The sequence below is a fragment of the Bison bison genome, unplaced genomic scaffold (assembly GCF_000754665.1).
Source record: "Bison bison bison isolate TAMUID 2011002044 unplaced genomic scaffold, Bison_UMD1.0 scf7180017864068, whole genome shotgun sequence".
Taxonomy (NCBI): domain Eukaryota; kingdom Metazoa; phylum Chordata; class Mammalia; order Artiodactyla; family Bovidae; genus Bison; species Bison bison.
Genome location: NW_011494640.1, coordinates 1442515 through 1461921, shown reverse-complemented (window position 1 = coordinate 1461921; position 19407 = coordinate 1442515). Strand labels below are relative to the sequence as shown.

Sequence of the window (19407 nt, the reverse complement as noted above, 5' to 3'; positions counted from 1 at the left end):
CGAGAAAGAGCCTGCTTGGGGCTTCCTATTTCGGGCGCCGGGGTGTGGGCCACGCCCCGTCACGTGACACAGGGGCCTTTTAAAGCGGCAGCGCGGGCTGGGAGCTGCTGGTCCCAGAGTCCTTGTACGCGTTCTCTGTCGTCTTTCCCAACCTAGCCCAGCTTCACCATGGTGGACGCCTTCGTGGGTACCTGGAAGTTAGTGGACAGCAAGAATTTCGATGACTACATGAAGTCACTCGGTGAGGACGGCTCGGGATGCTGGGCTTGGGATGGATGCTGTGCTGGGGAGGGCTGGCCGCGTGCCCGATCGGAGCAGTTCTCTAGCCCTGGCTAGATCCTGCATGCCTGCTGCATCCCTCCTGGTCAAGGTTGGGGAGCCAGGGGACGCGGAGAAGGTGGCAGCCTGGGCTAGGGCATGCGAGGCCTGTTGGGAGGGGGCTTTTTTTTTTTTTTGCCTCCCCGCGGCGCATGTGGGATCTTGGTTCCCCAACCCAGGATGAACGTTGCCCCACTGCAGTGGAAGCGCGGAGTCCCAACCACTGGACCGCCAGGGAATGCTGGGAGGGGACTTTAACGATCTGAACTTGGTCAGAGAAATTCGCAGGCAAGGAGGCGCCAGGGGGCAGCTGTGTCGGTTGATGGAGGGTGGTGGGGGCAGAGAGGCACTTTCGAGGAAGTAGGGCTTATGATCTGGAGGTAGGGGTGTGGGTAAAAGAGGAGCACTGATTGAAGGTGAGGAGGGAGGAAAAGCAGCATGGGCAGTTTAGGAACTGGAAACTGAACCGTGAAAGGGAATAGAATGGATGGGAAGCGTCCTAAGGTCTAAAGTAGGTAAGTCCCCAGGAGAAAGATGGAAGGGGGAACAGCTGTGAACAGGCTTTGAGGAGGAGGTAAGATGGGCCTGCAGAGTTAGCAAGAACCCCTGCTCCTCTTTGTTGGGTTAGTTAGGGCAAAGGATTGTTGCTGGAGGTTGCCCTTTCTCACCAATCAGCCTAGTGGTAGGGTAGGGCAAGAGGCCCCATCATCAGCTGCAGCCCAAGGATAACTGCTCATTGGAGAAGTATCTGGTTAGCGGGTACAGCAAAGAGGCCTGAAGCAAAGCCAAGACCTAGTAACAGCAGGGAGGGTCGTTGGCCTAGGAGGGTGTGGTGCCAGGATGGAGGAGAATGAAGATTCAAAGAATCTTGCAGAGAAGGACTCCAGAGATCCCCATGCCTTGGTTCAACAGAAGGAGAAGCCAAGATCCAGAAAGAGTAGAAACTTGTCAAATCAGTTCCACAGCAGAGCTGATATGAATATCTAGATTTCTAAATCCCAACAACTCAGAGCAGTTCCCACTATAGGCCCTGGGGGTGGGAGTAGTAAGAACTGCTTAATTCATCATTGATCTCAGCCCTTCCCCTTCTGATATGGATTAGAGGGAGAAGGTCATATCCCTTCTCTGGAATCTCCAACTATGAGATTATCCCAGTTCCCCAAGCTGGGATGGGGAAAACTGGATGGTTGAGCTAGGTTCCATGCCTTCCTCCCAGGGGACGGCTGGATTACAGTAGTTAACCAAGGTGGAACCCAGGCACTTCCCACCTGTTCCTGACCCCTGAAATAAGGACAAGTGTTGATGTTTGAGGCCAAAGTGCTCAACTGCCCCTCTATGCTAAGCAGTATACCCAATGACTCCAGGAAGGCAATAATTCTTAAGAGAAGTAGGAGGCCCAGGGCAGTTCTTAGGGAAGATGGGATGCCCAGAGCTAGCTCCACACCCCCAATCCCCAAAGTCTCTCCTAGCAGACATTAGAACTGAAAACCTAGGTCCCTGAAGTGAGTTGCAACATCCTTACCACCCTTGCTCCCTTATTTTGCCCCAACTTGGATTAAGTCTAAGAATCCACCCATCCTGTTTGTACAGATGGAAAAAATGAGAGGCCGAAGGGGAGAAAAGACCCTCCTCAGCTCTCAGTAAATAGCTTCAGCTTCATTTCTAAGTGGAATCCATCTCTTCCCGGGTCTCCTAATTCTGTAACTTGTTCTTAGCTCAGTCCCTCACTGACTCCACAGTGCCTTCCTTCCTCAAACACTCCACACCTCTGGGTAGGTCCTAAGTAAACAGAGCTCCTTGCACAGTGACAAGGTCCTGCTGTGTGCTGGGGAGCCTAACTTACTCTGATAACAGGTGCGTGATCAGTCGTGTCTGACTCTGCGACCCCATGGACTGTAGCCGACCAGACTCCTCTGTCCTTGGGATTTTCCAGGCAAGAATACTGGAGTGGGTTGCCATTTCCTTTTCCAGGGGATCTTCCTGACCCAGGGATTGAACCTGCATCTCTTGCATCTTCTGCATTAGCAGGCAAATTGTTTACCATGTGCCACCTGGGAAGCCCCTGATAACAGGGGGCAAGGCCAAACCCTCAGTGGCCAGGCAGGGTGGGCCAGCAGCAGCACAGCTGCAAAGGGTGCCTGAGCCTCTTTTATGTTAAACCAAAAGTTCTCAGAGGACGAAGAGGCCCAGCCTAGTTAGTGTCAGTGATCTCAGGCACACTTGGCGGCCTCAGACCTAGATGAAGTGCATGCTGGGAGACAGGATGGCCCAGGAGGAACAGTGAAGTTTTGGAGCCTAAATTCAAATTTAGATAAACCACTCATCCTTTCACTTTGGACAGTACTTCACTCTCAAAGCCTCGTTTGTAAAATGGGGATAATAAAGCCAACTGTTCAGCTTTTATAAACATTAAGTAAAACCACCCATGTAGCCAGGCATATCCAGGGACTTTCCACCCACCACCTCACCAAAGCCTCTGCTCTTGGAGAACAGCTCAGCAGAGACTGTTCGAAGGGGAAATTGGAGGCGAAAGGCATATCAGGGAAACCATAACCTGCAGGGCTGTTTGTTCCACGCTCTCTTGCAGCATTGGGGAAGACTTGCTGAGGCCCAGAGGGGAGTCCCCACAGGAGGGGGGGACTGGAGGTCTGACTGCCTACCACTTCAGGCCTCTCCTAAAACTGAACACTGAGACTAACACCCCCTCCTGCCTATCTCCTAGATTATGGATAAGAGGTTTTGAAAATGTCTTTGTTATCATTTATGGGGAATGAGCACCAGTGCATCTCAGAGCAAAAACTTTCAGAAGCAGAAAGTCCTTGTCCATAGGTTCCAGAAGGCAAAGTCCACATTTCTTTTCTTTCTCCCTCAGCCTGTGCTTGGAAAGCTGCTCAGGTGGCCTGGACGAGAGCCTTGGGCTCCAGCCTTTTTTAGCTGAGCAGTAAAGTGAGCTCTGCAGTCAAACATTCTGGATTTGAATCCCAGATTTGTGACCCTGGGCTTCACCTCACTCTCAGTTTTTGCATCTGTAGAGATACTAGCATCAATCCTGCAGGGAGACCGGAAGAACTGAGAGAGACTTAAACGTGTGGTTTTTACCACACAGGAGGCACTTAATAGTAGCTTATTCTACTCAGCTCTGCCACTAACTTGCTGTGAGGCACGCTTGTCCGTTAAGTTTCTCATGTCTCATGGAATCAGTAATGTCTCTTTACTGCACAGAGCTAACGGGAAGAACTGAATTACAAAAAGCCATGTAACGTCTTTGAAGGTTCTCACCCGCCTCTTCTCCCTCCCCAACATTCTGGTCTGAGTTGGTCACTGAGCCCCTTGTACTTCGCCTCTCGCTCCAGCTCATGCTCATACCCTTCCCTCTGCCCTCAGGTGTCGGTTTTGCTACCAGGCAGGTGGGCAATATGACCAAGCCTACCACAATCATCGAAGTGAATGGGGACACAGTCATCATAAAAACACAAAGCACCTTCAAGAACACAGAGATCAGCTTCAAGCTGGGAGTCGAGTTCGATGAGACCACAGCAGATGACAGGAAAGTCAAGGTGAGTTGAGGAAGGGGCCGTGGGGGATGGAAGGCCCTGAAGGGGAATAGGGCGTCACCCTATTGTTGCACCTTGAGGGGTGGGCTGTCGTGGGGGATTGAAGCCGGCCTGTGGGGTGCTGGGATGTCCCAAGTGCTAAAGGCATGAGTCCTGTCCTCTTGTTCTCTTCCCTGTCTTCTTGGGAAGCATCTACCTGTTGCCTGTGGGACTGGACTGCACAGAGCCAGGATATTCTGACCTCAGCGTCTATACCAGCTCCAGCTGGGTGACCTTGCACATGGCATGCAACAGCTCTGGCGTTCCTTCCCCTTCCATAGATGGCGGGGAAGTTATGTGGACATGGCTGTGACCTCAAGTACTTTAGGAACAATGCCCAGAAGTCAGGGTCCTCAACTGAACAGGTGATCCTGGCCGCCAGGAGCCGAGGAGACAGCTGAAGGACAAGAGGTGGAGACCTACTCAGATGCTTCTTCAGCCTCCACCTCCCGGGTTTGGTCAGTGACCCTGAGAAACCATTTCTAGTGCTGCCAGCCTACGGGGAAGAAAAGTTATCTTCTGGATGGAGCATTGTCTTTGGTGTGTTTGTACTATCTTCTCGCCAAGCCTCCGCCCCCCTCCTTCCAGGGAGGAAGAGGACATCTGCGTCCAGTCTCAGGACTTCTTGGCAGCTTGTCTGCAGGTGGCTGTCTTGGCTGCTTGCCTCAGGCCTCCCAGCCCGAGCCAGGCATGGGAGAGAGAGAACAAAGGGGTTTTGCCCTCGACAAGGTGTTCCTCCAGCAGCACCTTTCCACTAGACCCTATCTCCTCTTCCTCACAGCTGCCCCTGAGGACAGGAGAGGGTCTAGTATCCTCCCTGTGGAGGAAGCTGGAGTCCAGCCCAGGATCACACAGGAAGCTGGCAGCACAGAGGGGGTGGTACCCCCAAATCACAGCCCACCTTGGAAAGAAGTGCTTACCCTACCATAAACCTTCACCTCCTTGAACTAGCCTATCTTCTTGAAGGGCAAGAACCCCAATTAAACACAATAGTAGCTCTCTGGGATACCTGGGCTAAAAAACTTGCTGAATGGACCAAAAACTAGAGGAATGGGAATGAGGAGGAAGGGGGTGGTAAGGGTGCACACCTACCACCCCTCTAGCCCCAAACACATACACACAGCCTCTTTAGATCTGCTCGTCCATCAGGGTCCCCCAGCCTGGCTTAAAGCCCCCAAATTTCTAGAGAGACCTGGGAAGACTTGCCAGATGAAAGCCAGCTGACGTAGGCTGGCAGCACCCAGAAAACAAAGTGGACATTTGACCAGGGCTATGGAACACCCCAAGGACACCCAGTCCCAGTACCTGGCAGTTGATGCTCACTTACCAGCTGGAGGGGAGAGGCCATATGTGATATGGACCAGGGGGCACAGGGATACGGATGGGACAGTCTAATCTTCCAACACCTCGCATCCCCAAGGTTCTTTTAGACACTATGTGTGATCACCACCAGGAGTCTCAGGATTATTTCTCCTCACCGGTCTTTCCCAGGGATTAGGCTGGTACCCCGCTCCTATATCTTAGAGGGACTGGGGCTGTGGGCATCACCCAGGGTATGGGATAAGTGCCCATCTTGAAGGCTGATGGCACTTCTCAGAGCCAGGCTGTCTGACTTCACTGTACTGCCTGCTTCTCCCTTCTTGCCCAACAGCTGAAGGCCCCTCTTCCAGCCAAGCAGCAGTGGTGAAGTAGACGTCTCACGGGACTGGGCTGGAGGTGGGCTGGCTGAGCTCTGGCTCTCACACCATCAGTAGTTTGGGTTAGAAGCTAAGTCCTTTGTGGCCCCGGTGACCAGACCTCTTCTTGCCTCTCAATCCTAGCTCAGATCTCAGCTCAGCCTCTACCCTCTTTCCACAGTCCATTGTGACGCTGGATGGCGGCAAACTTGTCCACGTGCAGAAGTGGAATGGACAAGAGACATCACTTGTGCGGGAAATGGTTGACGGGAAACTCATTCTGGTAAGATGGATTAACTTTGACGCCTTACCCAATTGGTTGCTACTGTCCCTTCAGCTAAGCCTAATGTGCAAAGCCAAGGTCATGCCCTGTGACCAACGGAGGGTGGAGGCAGGCCTGGGTGGTATTAGGACTCGTAATACTGTGGCTCTGGGCTTTGTACATGCCTCTGCATAAATCTCAGCTTATAGGGTGCGTGATTTTGGACAAGTCACCTTCTCCAACTGTAAAGTGGGTACTAATAACGACACCCTTGTAGAACTGCTGGGAAGTCTGAAGGAGAGAGTGCTTGCAGAGCACAAAGCCTCGCTGGTGTGGGAGGACTACAGTAGGCACACTCTACAGCCTTCGTTTCGTCCTCCGCATGGGCCCACTGCCTTGCCCAGGGAGAGGTAGAAAGCACAGCCAAATGTGATTCGTGCCCTGTAGGAAAGGCTCCCATCTCCTAACCCTTTGGGCAGGGACAGGCTGGTGATGGGTTGGGCCCTGACAGCACAGTCCTTTCTACTTCATTCCAGGCTCACTCACCTCCTCTCATTGCTTTCCATGCCTGACCTATTGCAAGTACCTGATGAAGGCTGGGGTTGAAAGCAACAACCAGGCTGTCAGATCTGTCTAAGGACCGCACTCAAAGAATGTAGCCTTGACTGAATACCCCCCAGGGGTAGAGACAGCAGTCACTTGTGGTCTCTGCCTCCTTATTCTGTAGGGTCTCAGGTTTTCACCTCAGCATCTTCATTGTAGACCTTCTTGGGTCAGTGTAACCTGCTCACTGCATTCTTGCACTCACACAGGGCAGGGGTCCCTGCAGTTTAGAATGAGGTACCTGGCTCTGGTGGGAACGTGATATACAGAACTAAATACTTGCTGGGCAATCAAGCTATGGTGAAACCATGGGCCTGGCTGTATGATGCCTGGAAGGATGATGGGGGCTTTGGCCTCTGGCCCTGGCACCACCCTAAGTTAGGGAAAGAATGGAGAATTGGTGGCCTAAGATAGTCCTTTACCAAGAGTCTCTGGACATTTTTATTCACCTTTTTATCTACTATGTGCCAGGCACCTTCTTAGGCACTAAGGATGGAAAGGAATGGTACAAGGGAAAGAGAAACACTCTGGGATCTTGACCAAGTTGCTTCCTCCCTGAAAGTTCATTTTCCAAAATCTCTGCAAGAGGAATTACAATACCTAACTTAAAGACTTGGGTGGACTCCCTGGCAGTCCAGTGCTTAGGACTCAGCACTTTAACTGCCGTGGTCCAGGTTCAATCCTGGTATGGAACTAAGATCCTGCATGTCATGTGGCACAGCCGAAAAAAAAGACTTGGTATAAGCATTAGGAAAAAAAAATCTGTCAAGAACCTGGCACATAGTAGGTAGGCAGTAAATGAAAATTATCATCATGAAGTAGTAGAGGGCTCTCCCCCTCAGAATGGAGCGTTCCCGATACCTTCCATGCCCATGCCCTTGCCCTAATCTGACTGTCTTTTTTCCAGACGCTCACCCATGGCACTGCAGTTTGCACTCGTACTTACGAGAAACAGGCATGACCTGCCCTCTCCTTCCACTGACTGCTCTTCTGCCAGTGGGCTACTCCTGGACTCGGCACCAGATTGCCTCATTTTTCTCCTCTGGCATTTTGTATAAATCCACCTTGACTGGGGAAATTCTCCTGGGGTCAGGTGGCACCAGCCTGGATCCAGTTCCGTTCTCATTGTGTCTGTTTGTTTTTTTAACTGCATCCAAAGGGTGCTCTGAGGTCAATAAAGCAGAGCCAAGGCCACCCAGTTGCCTTTCTGCCTTTGGTGACATGATTCTGGGATTCTCAGTTTCTGTGTGTGTCAGAGAGTAGGCAGAAAAGACTGCTACTCAGGAAGCAGCACTGGATGAGACTGAAATGGACAGTCTCAGGGACAGTGACAGCTGATCACCTTACATGTACAAAAAATAAAACAGCTGTACCTACACCCTGCCTTCACAGTGCCCCCCCCAAGTCCAAATGAGCTAGTCCAACCTGGAATAATCACTCAGTGACAGGACTTCTGAACCATCACCCCTGGCCCACCCTGCACTGAATGCCAGGGGGTCTAGACAGCTGCTCTTCTCTGTGGAATGCTGTGGACTCTCTTCAGGCTTGTGCCAGTGGTGGTGGGAGAAAATGCCCACTGGCCAAGATGACTGCTGAGCTTCTGCACATGTGCCAGGCCATTACTCATGGGTACAAATTCTTACTGGTTCTCTAGTCAGCCCTGGGGGAGAGGTCATCCGATCATTACAGAAGTGAGGGCTTATAAGAGATCTCCTAAGAAGGCTGTGACCTGCTAGTGCCTCTGGCTCTGTACCTTAGCTGGGCCGCTCTCCAAGGTCTAAAGTGACATATTAAATGTTTTCCTGTCACCTAATGCAGCCTCAATGACTTTTAAGTCTGTAAGTTTACAGGAAGAGGGATTATACTAATAAGGACTCTCAGTAAGTTTAAAACCAGACACACTTCCATTTAGTACCAGGAATTTAAGCAGAAACCTGAAATGGAACCAATTGACTCACACTGTAGTAAATACAAAGTAAAGCAATGATTTCAGCTCGAGCTGTCTGGTTCAGTGGTCTGCGGGAATGTCACAAGCAAGCTAAGTCACTGCAAACAATGTTTTTCTGGCTGTGACCACTGGCTGTCACTTCTAACATAGCAGAATCATGTCGGGGGGATGGAGAAAGTGAGCACCACTTCTTACCGTGTTCTCCCTCATACTGCCAGTCTCCCTCTGCCCGTGTGCTGGATGTCACAGAGACCATCCACCAGTCAGGCCAGGGTAGGTAGGCCAATAGGCAGGGGCCAATCACTCTGTTCAACTACAGCCAGACTCACCCCCACAGCAGTTCCTGTGGCTCTATCCTGGACTCCTGTACGGGAATCTGGCTCTGGCAGTGGCAGCTGGAGAGGGTAATACGACCTCCCGCTGAATGAAGTTGGGTGAATGAATGGGAGAGCTGCAGGGGTCACTTGCAAAGGGCCCAAGAGTGATAAGGGAACAACTCATTCAGGCAGATGCTTTTGATACCTAACTTCCAGACTTGCCTGTGACACAAGGGGACGCCATCTCCCATGGGAGAGAAGAGGGTGGGAGGCCATATTCTTACTACTGAGTCTTTCTAGGAGCCAGGGCTTCAAAGCACAGGCTCCGGATTCCTTCTCTCAACCACCCTCTCTACGCTCCATTCTCACTCCTTGTGCTTCTTCTTGTGCTTCTTCTTCTTTTTCTTCTTCTTTGCTGCCTTGCTGTCCTTTGACGTGTGTCTTGCCCTCTTGCCTGTATCACTCTCAGAGTCTGAGCTGTCGGAGTCAGATGACTTCCTGTCTCTATGTTTCTTTTTCTTCTTTTCCTGAAAAAAAAAAAATTTAAGAACTCAACATTATATGTGTGTATTTGCTTTAAAAAAACATGGCATGTAATCATTAGGGGATAACAATAAATTAGAAAACATTCATAATAAAATCTTTAAGTACTAACAAGAAAAAGTGCTCAAAACAAATAGAAAAGGATCAAGTCATAATGCAGTGTGTATTCTAAGTTCCAAGGTATATAACATATATACATACCATGTGTAATATACATTTACATATATAAATTGTAATATTTTGCACAGTAAATTATAATACACATATTTAACATACTTGAATATACTTAAAATCACAGAAAACAGTGAAAACGACACAAACAGGCAACAAGGGTTAGCTCAGGAATGAACTGAATACAGGGAAGCTGGGGCCCTTCACTGTCCTTTTTCATTTTTTTAAAATAAGCATTTACTACTTTCATTTTTAAAAAGCACAAGATATTAATGCTGAAAGTCAAGTCCTTAGAGATCACCTGGTCTCTCAAGAGACAGTACCTCACACGTCCGAGAATAAGAGAATAATAGATTGAGAACTCCTGACTCCCAGGCTGGTTTCTATCAGACCCAGCTGCCTGGGGAAATAACAGCCATCAATTAATAAGGCCCTACCTGCTGCCCTTGAATATTTATCATCTCTAACTTTCACAACCAACCTTACAAGAGTAAACTGATACAGAACTTTCTCAACACTCCAGACCCACCCCACCGTGCTGCCAAACTAACAGCACAAATGCACACAAAGAATGAGACAGACCTGTGGGCTTCTGTAGGGTACTCAGAGCAATTGTTAAGCACTGCATGAACCTTTTCCTTGGACTGCAAATGTGCATGTTGCCTTGGTAAGGTTTCTAAGAGATTATGGGAGGAAAAAAGAGAGTAGACGAGGACAAGGCTGCTGCTCCTCCCATAGGCTTCCAGTCAGCATTCTGAGAGCTGTTAAGTCTGCCTGACAGACCAGGTCTTGGGAGCGGGCTGTGAGAAAACAGTGGACCAAACACAGAACCAGGTGTTACACCCAGACTTGAATTCTGGCTTTGCCACTTATATTACTCTCATGTAACCTTGGGCAAGTCATTTTACCTCAGGGTGGCCTAGTCTCTTCAAACGTAAAACAGAGATAAGACCGGCACCTATGTCACACGCCATGATGAAGATTTAGAGACAGCGTCTGTGGCTGGAGAAGCTGATCACTTGCCCCTGATCACACAGGTAGGGTTGGGATATGCATTTAGATCATTTGACTGGAAATCTGAATTTTTCTCTGTAGCACATGGCCCCTGTTCCTGAACAGTGATGGGAGGCCTCATGGTAAATGGTGGTCAGAACAAGAATTTTGGAACAAGATGGAATTAGGCTCAGATTTCAACTCTGCCACTTACTATGTGACTTAGAACAAGACTTAACTTTTTTGAACTTAAGTTTTCTTTTCAGTAAACTACAAATAATAAATACCCACTTCAAAAGATGCTATGAGGATTAAACATAGTAAGAACTGTCATTAACTATAGTGCCTGATACACAGTAAGTACTCAGTGATAGCCAGAAGTATCATACTATTAGAGAATTCCCAGGATGTTCGGACAGTCTGGCCAAGTATCTACAGCAGATAAGTCAAAGTTCTAAGAGAAAATTAAACCAAAATTCTTTCTTGGAGTCTCCAGTGGAGCAGAAAGAGGGGAAGCTTGCCAGGCCCATGTTACCAAGCTGTAGGAACCATGGCTGGGAGAAGCTGAGAGTCGGCAGATCCATGATTTGGCTTATGGTGTTGCAATCTCCTGGATGGCAAGATCACGGACACCAATCACAGGCTATATGGGTTTGGCAGCCTTGTCCGTTTTTGCCCCTCAGGTAGGACAGAGTCCTGGAAAAGTAAATAAGCAAGTGCAGAGTCTGGCACCAACTCCCCCAAGCCTGGCCCACCCTGGATAAATAAATGAGAAAGGAGAGTAACAATACTACTTTACAACCAAATAGCACTTTAGTTTATCTAGCTTTCCACATCTCATATCTAGTAATATTAATCTGGTAAGGTCAAAATTCAGGAATTATTATTGCCATTTTACAGAGGTGAAAACAACTGAAAGAAGTGAATTAAGCTACACCAAAGACAAGAACAGGGCTTCCCTGGTAACTCAGCTGGTAAAGAATCTGCCTGCAGTGCAGGAGACTCTGGTTCAATTCTGGGTCAGGAAGATTCCCTAGAGAAGGGATAGCCTACTCACTCCAGTATTCTTGGGCTTTCCTGGTGGCTCAGACAGTAAAGAATCTGCCTGCAATGCTGGAGACCTGGGTTTGATCTCTGGGTTGGAAAGATCCCCTGGAGGAGGGCATCGCAACTCACTCCAGTATTCTTGCCTGGAGAATCCCCATGGATGGAGGAGTCTGGCAAGCTGCAGTCTATGGGGTCGCAAAGAGTCGGACATGACTGAGCGACTAAGCACAGCACACACAGCAAAGACAAGAACATTAAACTTTCTAATCCAGAGTTTGGCATTATTTGTACTTTGCTTTCTCTCAATGATGAATGCTCAAAAGGAGGACAGAGAAGAACAAATCACTAGAGAACCCTGGCATGATAGAATGTGGCCTCTAGCTAGCAAGCAGGACTCAAGAAAATGGTCTTCTAGACCTCAGTCTTGACATAGAGGCTCTTTTGCACCCTGAACAAAGAAAATCTTGTCCTCCAGCAGGTTGGCACCATTTTCATTGTGTGTCTATAATCTTGAGCTGGAGAACAAAAATTACTTCATATGTTGTAGTTCAAGAGGAAAGTTGGGAGTTGGGGTAGAGGCGAAGATGGAAAGTCAGAGGTAAAACTAGCTTCTGGTTCCTCAACTGCATTCAATGGGAAAGAGGAGCATAAGGTAAAGGGTAGTGAACCAGGGGTGTGAGCTCATGGCAGACAGGCCAGAAGGACAGGGGAAAGAAGCCACTCCTCAAAACCACTCTCTCGGAAAAGCACATACCCTGTGCTAAACAGTTAGTCCAGCCACATTCTCTATAGTTCTGAAGAAGGATAGCAGTAAACTAGTGTGAGATAAAAACAAAAACTGAGAAAGGGGAAATAACAGCAGTTAACACTTCCTGAGTACCTAGTTTTCTAGATATTGGGCTGGGCACTTAGCACACATACCTCATGACCTTCACAACAAACCTATTAAGTGGGTATAATCATCTCTATATTTTCAGGAAAAAAAATTATAACTTCAGAAAGGTTTATTGAGATACAGTGCCTTGCCCAGTGGTAGAACCTGGATTCAACTCAGACTGGGCCCCAAATCAGATGTTCTTCACATGGGCTTCCCAGATGACTCAGTGGTAAAAAATCTGCCTACCAACGCAGGAGATGTTGGAGACATCTCGATCCCTGGATTGGGAGGATCCCCTGGAGGAGGAAATGGCAACCCACTCCAGTATTCTTAGCTGGAGAATCCCATGGACAGAAGAGCCTAGGATGCTACAGACCATGGGGTTGCAAAGAGTCAGACACAACTGAGCAAATCAGATGTTTTTTATATCTCCGTGTATATTAAAGGTGGAGAAGGCAATGGCACCCCACTCCAGTACTCTTGCCTGGAAAATCCCATGCATGGAGGACCCTGGTGGGCTGCAGTCCATGGGGTTGCTAAGAGTCAGATACGACTGAGTGACTTCACTTTCACTTTTCACTTTGATGCATTGGAGAAGGAAATGGCAACCCACTCCAGTGTTCTTGCCTGGAGAATCCCAGGGACGGGGGAGCCTGGTGAGCTGCCGTCTATGGGGTTGCAGAGTCGGACACGACTGAAGTGACTTAGCAGTAGCAGTATATTAAAGGCAGCACCTAAATTAGCATTTTTTAACCCAAAGGCACTGATTGGCCAGAAATCAAGCAAGCAAGCATATATTCTTTTTTATTCTTTTCTCTTTTTGGTTGCACTGGGTCTTTGTTTCTGCACCCAGGCTTTCTCGAGTTGCAATAAACAGGATCTGCTCTTTGTTGCGGTGCGCAGGCTTCTCATTGTGGTGGCTTCTGCTGCCAAGCACAGGCTTGAGTAGTTGCAGCACAGAGCCTCGTTAGTTGTGGTCTGTGGGTCCCAGAGTGTGTGGGCTCCAGCAGCTGCAGCTTGCAGGCTCTAGAGCGCAGGCTCGGTAGTTGTGGCACCTTGGCTTAGCTGCCCACAGCATGTGGAAACTTCTCGGACCAGGAATCAAACCTATGTCCCCTGCACTGGCAGGCAGATTCCTATTCACTGTGCCACCAGGGAAGTCTTTTTCTATTTATTCTTAAGAACCACTCTTGAGAAAGCACTGGTCATTTATTCTCTTATTCTTGAGAAATGATTGATTCTCAAGAGAAAATCTGATTCTCAAACTGATTCTCCAGGGTGAATTTCTGTACAGTAGGATGGAAGGTGATTCCTGGTTAGAATTTGCCTATAAGACCCAATTTATCAAAGCTTGTAAAGAGTAAGACTGGAAGGAAAAGGTTTATTAATCAACTCACAAACATTTACTGAACTTTACTACCTACAAAGCATTTTAAAAAGCCATAGTTACATGAAATGTTGCTTAGGAGATAAGAACACACAGATTTTTAATATAATTCAGACAAACAGAGTACCTGCTAAAGCCATAGTAGCAGATGCAAAGTAAACACATTTAGTAGCTCAGTAGTAGTGACTGGCGCCATTCCTCCAAACCTAAGCTAACCTCGTCAAACAAGGGAAAGAATAACTAACTCCCTATAACCATACAGTACACCCATTCAACAAATATTTGTTGAGTACCTTCTATAAGCCAGGAATATCTACTAATTTGTCTCTTGTATACTTGAATGATGTTAGAAATCAGGGATCAGAAGCCTTCAAGGTACACACTAATCAAGGAGAAACACTAATTAAGATACTAGGCAGTCCATGGAAGTGATGTAAGAAAAGTACAAGCAACATACCACAGACACATAAGGGAAAGAAATCAATTATATCTGAGGAATCTGGAATGGTCTCATGAAGGATAGGTAATGCGTTGTACTTCTAAAAGATGAATATGGCTTTGGCAGGTGGAGTATGGTGGTAATGCTGATGGAAGAAGGGAAGTGAGGGTCTTCCAGACAGAGGGAAGACAGATAAGGTAAATGCTTGAAAGCTCCCATGTGGCTTATTTACCATGTACTGGGTCCCATCACTTCTTTCTTACTCAAAGGCATCAGTCCAAGAATTGTCCCCTCTTTTCTGCATCAAATTTTCCTTCTTTAGTGGCTCATTCCCAGCAGTAAACAAATGTGCTCTTATAGTTCCCATTAAAGAACAAAACAAAACCCTCCTAAGCAATTTTAACCAGGTTAAAATTGTTAAGCTGGTTAACACCACTCTACTGAAACCGGTCTTGTCAAAGTTACCAATGATCTCCACACGGCCAAATTCATGGTTAATCCTTAGGCCTCATTTACTTGATCGATCAGCTGCATTTGACACAGTCTATCATGTATGGATGTGAGAGTTGGACTGTGAAGAAGGCTGAGCACCGAAGAATTGATGCTTTTGAACTATGGTGTTGGAGAAGACTCTTGAGAGTCCCTTGGACTGCAAGGAGATCCAACCAGTCCATTCTGAAGGAGATCAGCCCTGGGATTTCTTTGGAAGGAATGATGCTGAAACTGAAACTCCAATACTTTGGCCACCTCATTCGAAGAGTTGACTCATTGGAAAAGACTCTGATGCTGGGAGGGATTGGGGGCAGGAGGAGAAGGGGACGACAGAGGATGAGATGGCTGGATGGCATCACTGACTCGATGGACGTGGGTCTGAGTGAACTCCGGGAAGTTGGTGATGGACTGGGAGGCCTGGTGTGCTGCGATTCATGGGGTTGCAAAGAGTCGGACACGACTGAGCAACTGATCTGATCTGATCTGATCTGATTTTCCATAAAATACACTCCTCACTTAACTTCCGCCACATTCTCTCACTCTCCACCAACTTCCCTAGCTGTTCTTTTTCAGACTCCCTTGCTCCATAACCTCTAAAAATTGAAACACTCTGGGGCTCAAGTCCTCAAACCTGTTCTCTTCCCTATATTTACTCTCCAGGCAATCTCATATATGAACTCAAATACCATCTATCTATAGATGGCTCCCAAATTTATATCTCACCTGAGCCTTTCCTTTGACCTCCAAAACTACACATCTAACTGCTCACTCTACACATCCATGTGTGTACCTGATAGGCTTCTATGCCTTACCCCCTCCCAAACCTACTCTCCTGCCCCTCCAGTTTTCTCTCCCATTTTCATTGATGACAACTCAAACTAAACCCAACTGCTCTCCATTCCCAAACCTACTTCTGCATTCCTTCTCTTAGCTCAGTTAACCCAAAACCTTGCAGTCATCTTCAATTGTTCTCTTCCTTATCTTACATCTGATCACTCAACAAATTCTGTCAGCTCTGCCTTCAAAATATATCCACACTTCAACTCCCTTCTCACCACCTCCACTACTTCTACTTCTAGTAGAAGCCTCCATCATCTCTCATGTTTCCATCATCATTTCCATACAGTAGCCAGAATAATTCACTTAAAAGAGAAGTCAGATCATGTCATGCTGCTGCTGCTAAGTCACTTCAGTCGTGTCCGACTCTTAGCGACCCCATAGACAGCAGCCCACCAGACTCCCCCGTCCCTGGGATTCTCCAGGCAAGAACACTGGAGTGGGTTGCCGTGTCCTTCTCCAACGCATGAAAGTGAAAGTGAAGTCACTCAGTCGTGTCCAACTCTTAGCGACCCCATGGACTGCAGTGCACCAGGCTCCTCCTCCCATGGGATTTTCCAGGCAAGAGTACTGGAGTGGGGTGCCATTGCCTTCTCCAAGACCATGTCATCCCTCTACTCAAAACCCCTAATGACAACCATCTCATTCTAAGTGAAAGTTGAGGTCCTCATATTCTCATATAAGGCCCTGGTTTCCTTTAATTCATTCACTTCCTATACTGGCCTCCTTGCTGTTCCTTAAAAAGGCCAAGTTCATTCCCAATACCTAGCTATCATACCTGTTGAAGGGCTCACTCACCACTTCTCTGAGTAGCTTGCTTTCTCACTTCCTTCAAAGATCAACTCAAATGATGCTTTCTGAGAAAAGCCTCATGCGAAGAATGGGAAGTCTAGAATGGGAAGTCTAGAATGGGAAGTCTAGAATGGGAAGTCCTGTCTAGAATGGGAAGTCACCTATTTCCTTACCCCATTCTACCATTCCCTATCTCTCATAACCAAATTAATTTTATCCATAGCACCTATCGGGCTTCCCTGGTGGCTCAGACAGCAAAGAACCTGCCTGCAGTGCAAGAGACTCAAGTTTGATCCCTGGGTTGGGAAGATCTCCTGGATAAAGGACTAGCTACCCACTCCAGTATTCTGCCTGGAGAATCCCATGGACAGAGGAGCCTGGCGGGATACAGTCTATGAGGTCGCAAAGAGTCAAACACAACTGAGCAGATTAACACACAACACACAGGACTTATCAGTACTTGAAATGTTAGTATTTACTTACTAAGTTCATTGTCTGTAACCCTCATTAGAAAGAAAGTGCCATGAATTTTACCTGTTTGGTCACTACTGTACCTGCAATGACTAGAACAGAGCTTGGCATATAATAGAAATTCTTTTAATGAATGAGGTTGGAGTAGAGTATGTGACAGAAGGGACTGGTAAAGAGATGATGTGATGTTGGACAAATCATGAAAAGTCTTAAAGGAACTCAGACTTTTCCATAGAAAAAGGGGAATCATAGAAGGCTTTTGAGTGGACTACACTGGATGACCCTCTGTGCTCCAGGAGATCGGGCCCAGGACTGGCAACCTCTCTCGAAGGTAGGCACCAGAAATTCTCTGGATAATAGAACAGAGCCAGCACTGCAGCCAAGGGATGGCTTTCTATTTCTGTTTTCTATATATAGTACAGCAGAGAGTAATTATAGTAGCCGAATCAAAAGATGAAAATTATATTCTGGATCAAATATAGCTAAACTTCACTATAATAAGCGGGCAGCCAACCCCAAGGTAGATGCTTCCTCATAATAGAGCCTGATTTAGAAAGACCCATGATGGTATATGATAAGTGAAAGAGGCTAGCAAAGCACAGACCACAGGTTCATGGAAAGAGTATCCAGGGCTTCACTATAAAAGCCTCTATACCTATTTTACTAGCCTCTTCATGGCCCATTTCCATTTGCAACACAGAGGTTCCTCTTGTTCTAATTACGGCCAAAAAAATGACTTGCAATCTTCAGACACTGGGATGAAAACTGTCATGAATAGGTATAGCACTGAATTAAACCAATGCATACTAGATTTTTGTACAAGGCTTCCCCGGTGGTCTAGTGGTTAAGACTCAGCACTTTCACTACAGAGGGCACCGGTTTGATTCCCGGTCAGTTAACTAAGATCCCACATGGCATGCAGAGTGCCCCCAAAAAGGAAAAGGAAAAAAAATTAAGATATTTTATAAATTTTAAATACTAAACAAATGTATGGCATAAAAGATAATGAAGGGATTAACGACAAGGTGCGAAGACAATGGTGCTAGCTGCTTTCTTGGTAGAAACAATGGGCACCAAGGGGGGAGATTTTACCATGTCAATTCCCTTAGAGCACTTTTTAATCAAAGAGGACTCATGAGTCAGAAGTTCATATACACAAAGGCACTTTAAAAAGTAGTAGGTATGATGACTGTTACTGCCACCGTTCATCAGACTATTTCTCTACTAAGTGAAGAGCAACGGAAGGTTGGATAATGGGTTGACTAAGCAGGTCATAAAGAGCCTCATACCTAGCAGATCCTTAATAATTATTTTGGAGAACTAAAATACACATCTCAAAGCAGCTTTAGAAACAAAGCAATAACTAATTGTACCAGCTGTATTAAGCAACACAAAAACACCCAAAGACCCACAGCAGTGAGAAAACCACAGAACCATTTTAGGAATCTGACAAACACCATTTAAACTCTAAAAGGTTAAAAGAGAATGAAAAAAATCCCTGCAACATATAAATAGAATTCAGTTTAAAATCAAGCTCTACTAAAGAAGTAAAATTATCTGTCTATAGATATAATCTTTATGTAAAAAATCTTTAAAGAGTCCACAAAAAACTATTAGAACTAATCGATGAATTCAGAAAAGTTGCAGGATACAAAATCAACATACAAGAATCAGTTTCATTTCTATACACTAACAACTAGCAATCTGAAAAGGAATTAAGAAAACAATTCCATTTATAATAGGATCAAAAAGAATAAAATACTTAGGAATAAACTTAGCCAGGGAGGCAAAAATAGTAATAATTCTACATTAGTAATAATTCTACAATAATGAAAACTACAAAGCAATGCAGAAAGAAATTATTCCCTGGCAAACAGAAGGCGAAAAAGTAGCAGTGATAGATTTGATTTTCTTGGGCTCCAAAATCACTATGGACAGTGACTGCAGCCATGAAATTAAAAGATACTTGCTCCTTGGAAAGAAAGCTATGACAAACCTAGACAGCAGAAATTAAAAAGCAGAGACATCACTTTGGCAACAAAGGTCTGTAGGTCTGCAGAGTCAAAGCTATGGTTTTTCCAGTTGTCATGTATGGATGTGAGAGTTGGACCATAAAGGCTGAGTACTGAAGAATTGATGTTTTCAAACTGTGGTGCTGGAGAAAACTCCTGAGAGTCCCTTGGACAGCAATGAGATCAAACCATTCAATTCTAAAGGAAATCAACCCTGAATATTCGTTTTAAGGACTGACGCTGAAGCTGAAGCTCCAATACTTTGGCTACCTAATGCAAAGAGCCGACTCACTGGAAAAGATCAGCATGCTGGGGAAGACTGAAGGCAAAAGGAGAAGCGGATGACAGAGGATGAGATGACAGATGAGATATAACATCACCAACTCAATGGACATGAATTTGAGCAAAGTCCAGGAGATAGTGAAGGACAAGAAAGTCTGGCGTGCTGCAGTCCATGGGGTTGCAAAGAGTTGGACAAGATTTAGCCACTGAACAACAACAGTTACAGAAGAGAAGGGAGAAATACAACAGCCACAGCCTCAGAGCAGTCCACATTCAGAGTTAAAGCAGAGGGCAAAAGAGAGTCAAGCAGTGAGATACGGGTTTTTCCGCGCCCCCCCCCCCCCCCC

The 19407-nt window shown here is 46.7% G+C and overlaps 2 protein-coding genes across 3 annotated transcripts in view; one reads left to right on the top strand and one right to left on the bottom strand.

Moving 5' to 3' along the window:
- The first annotated feature begins 87 nt into the window (after positions 1-87).
- Positions 88-7677, top strand: FABP3 (fatty acid binding protein 3, muscle and heart). The gene is made up of 4 exons (XM_010836889.1): positions 88-241; positions 3703-3875; positions 5769-5870; positions 7360-7677. The coding sequence occupies exons 1-4, from the start codon at positions 169-171 to the stop codon at positions 7411-7413; spliced, it is 402 nt and encodes a 133-aa protein (XP_010835191.1). The 5' UTR covers positions 88-168; the 3' UTR covers positions 7414-7677.
- A 660-nt stretch (positions 7678-8337) lies between these two features.
- ZCCHC17 (zinc finger, CCHC domain containing 17) overlaps positions 8338-19407 on the bottom strand; it is a 52116-nt gene continuing 41046 nt past the window's right edge. The window contains exon 8 of one of the 2 annotated variants that reach the window (XM_010836886.1): positions 8338-9244. In XM_010836886.1, coding sequence (XP_010835188.1) covers positions 9083-9244 — 162 coding nt within the window. In that variant the 3' untranslated portion in view covers positions 8338-9082. The remainder of the gene's footprint in view (positions 9245-19407) is intronic. The other variant, XM_010836887.1, reaches the window with a different exon arrangement.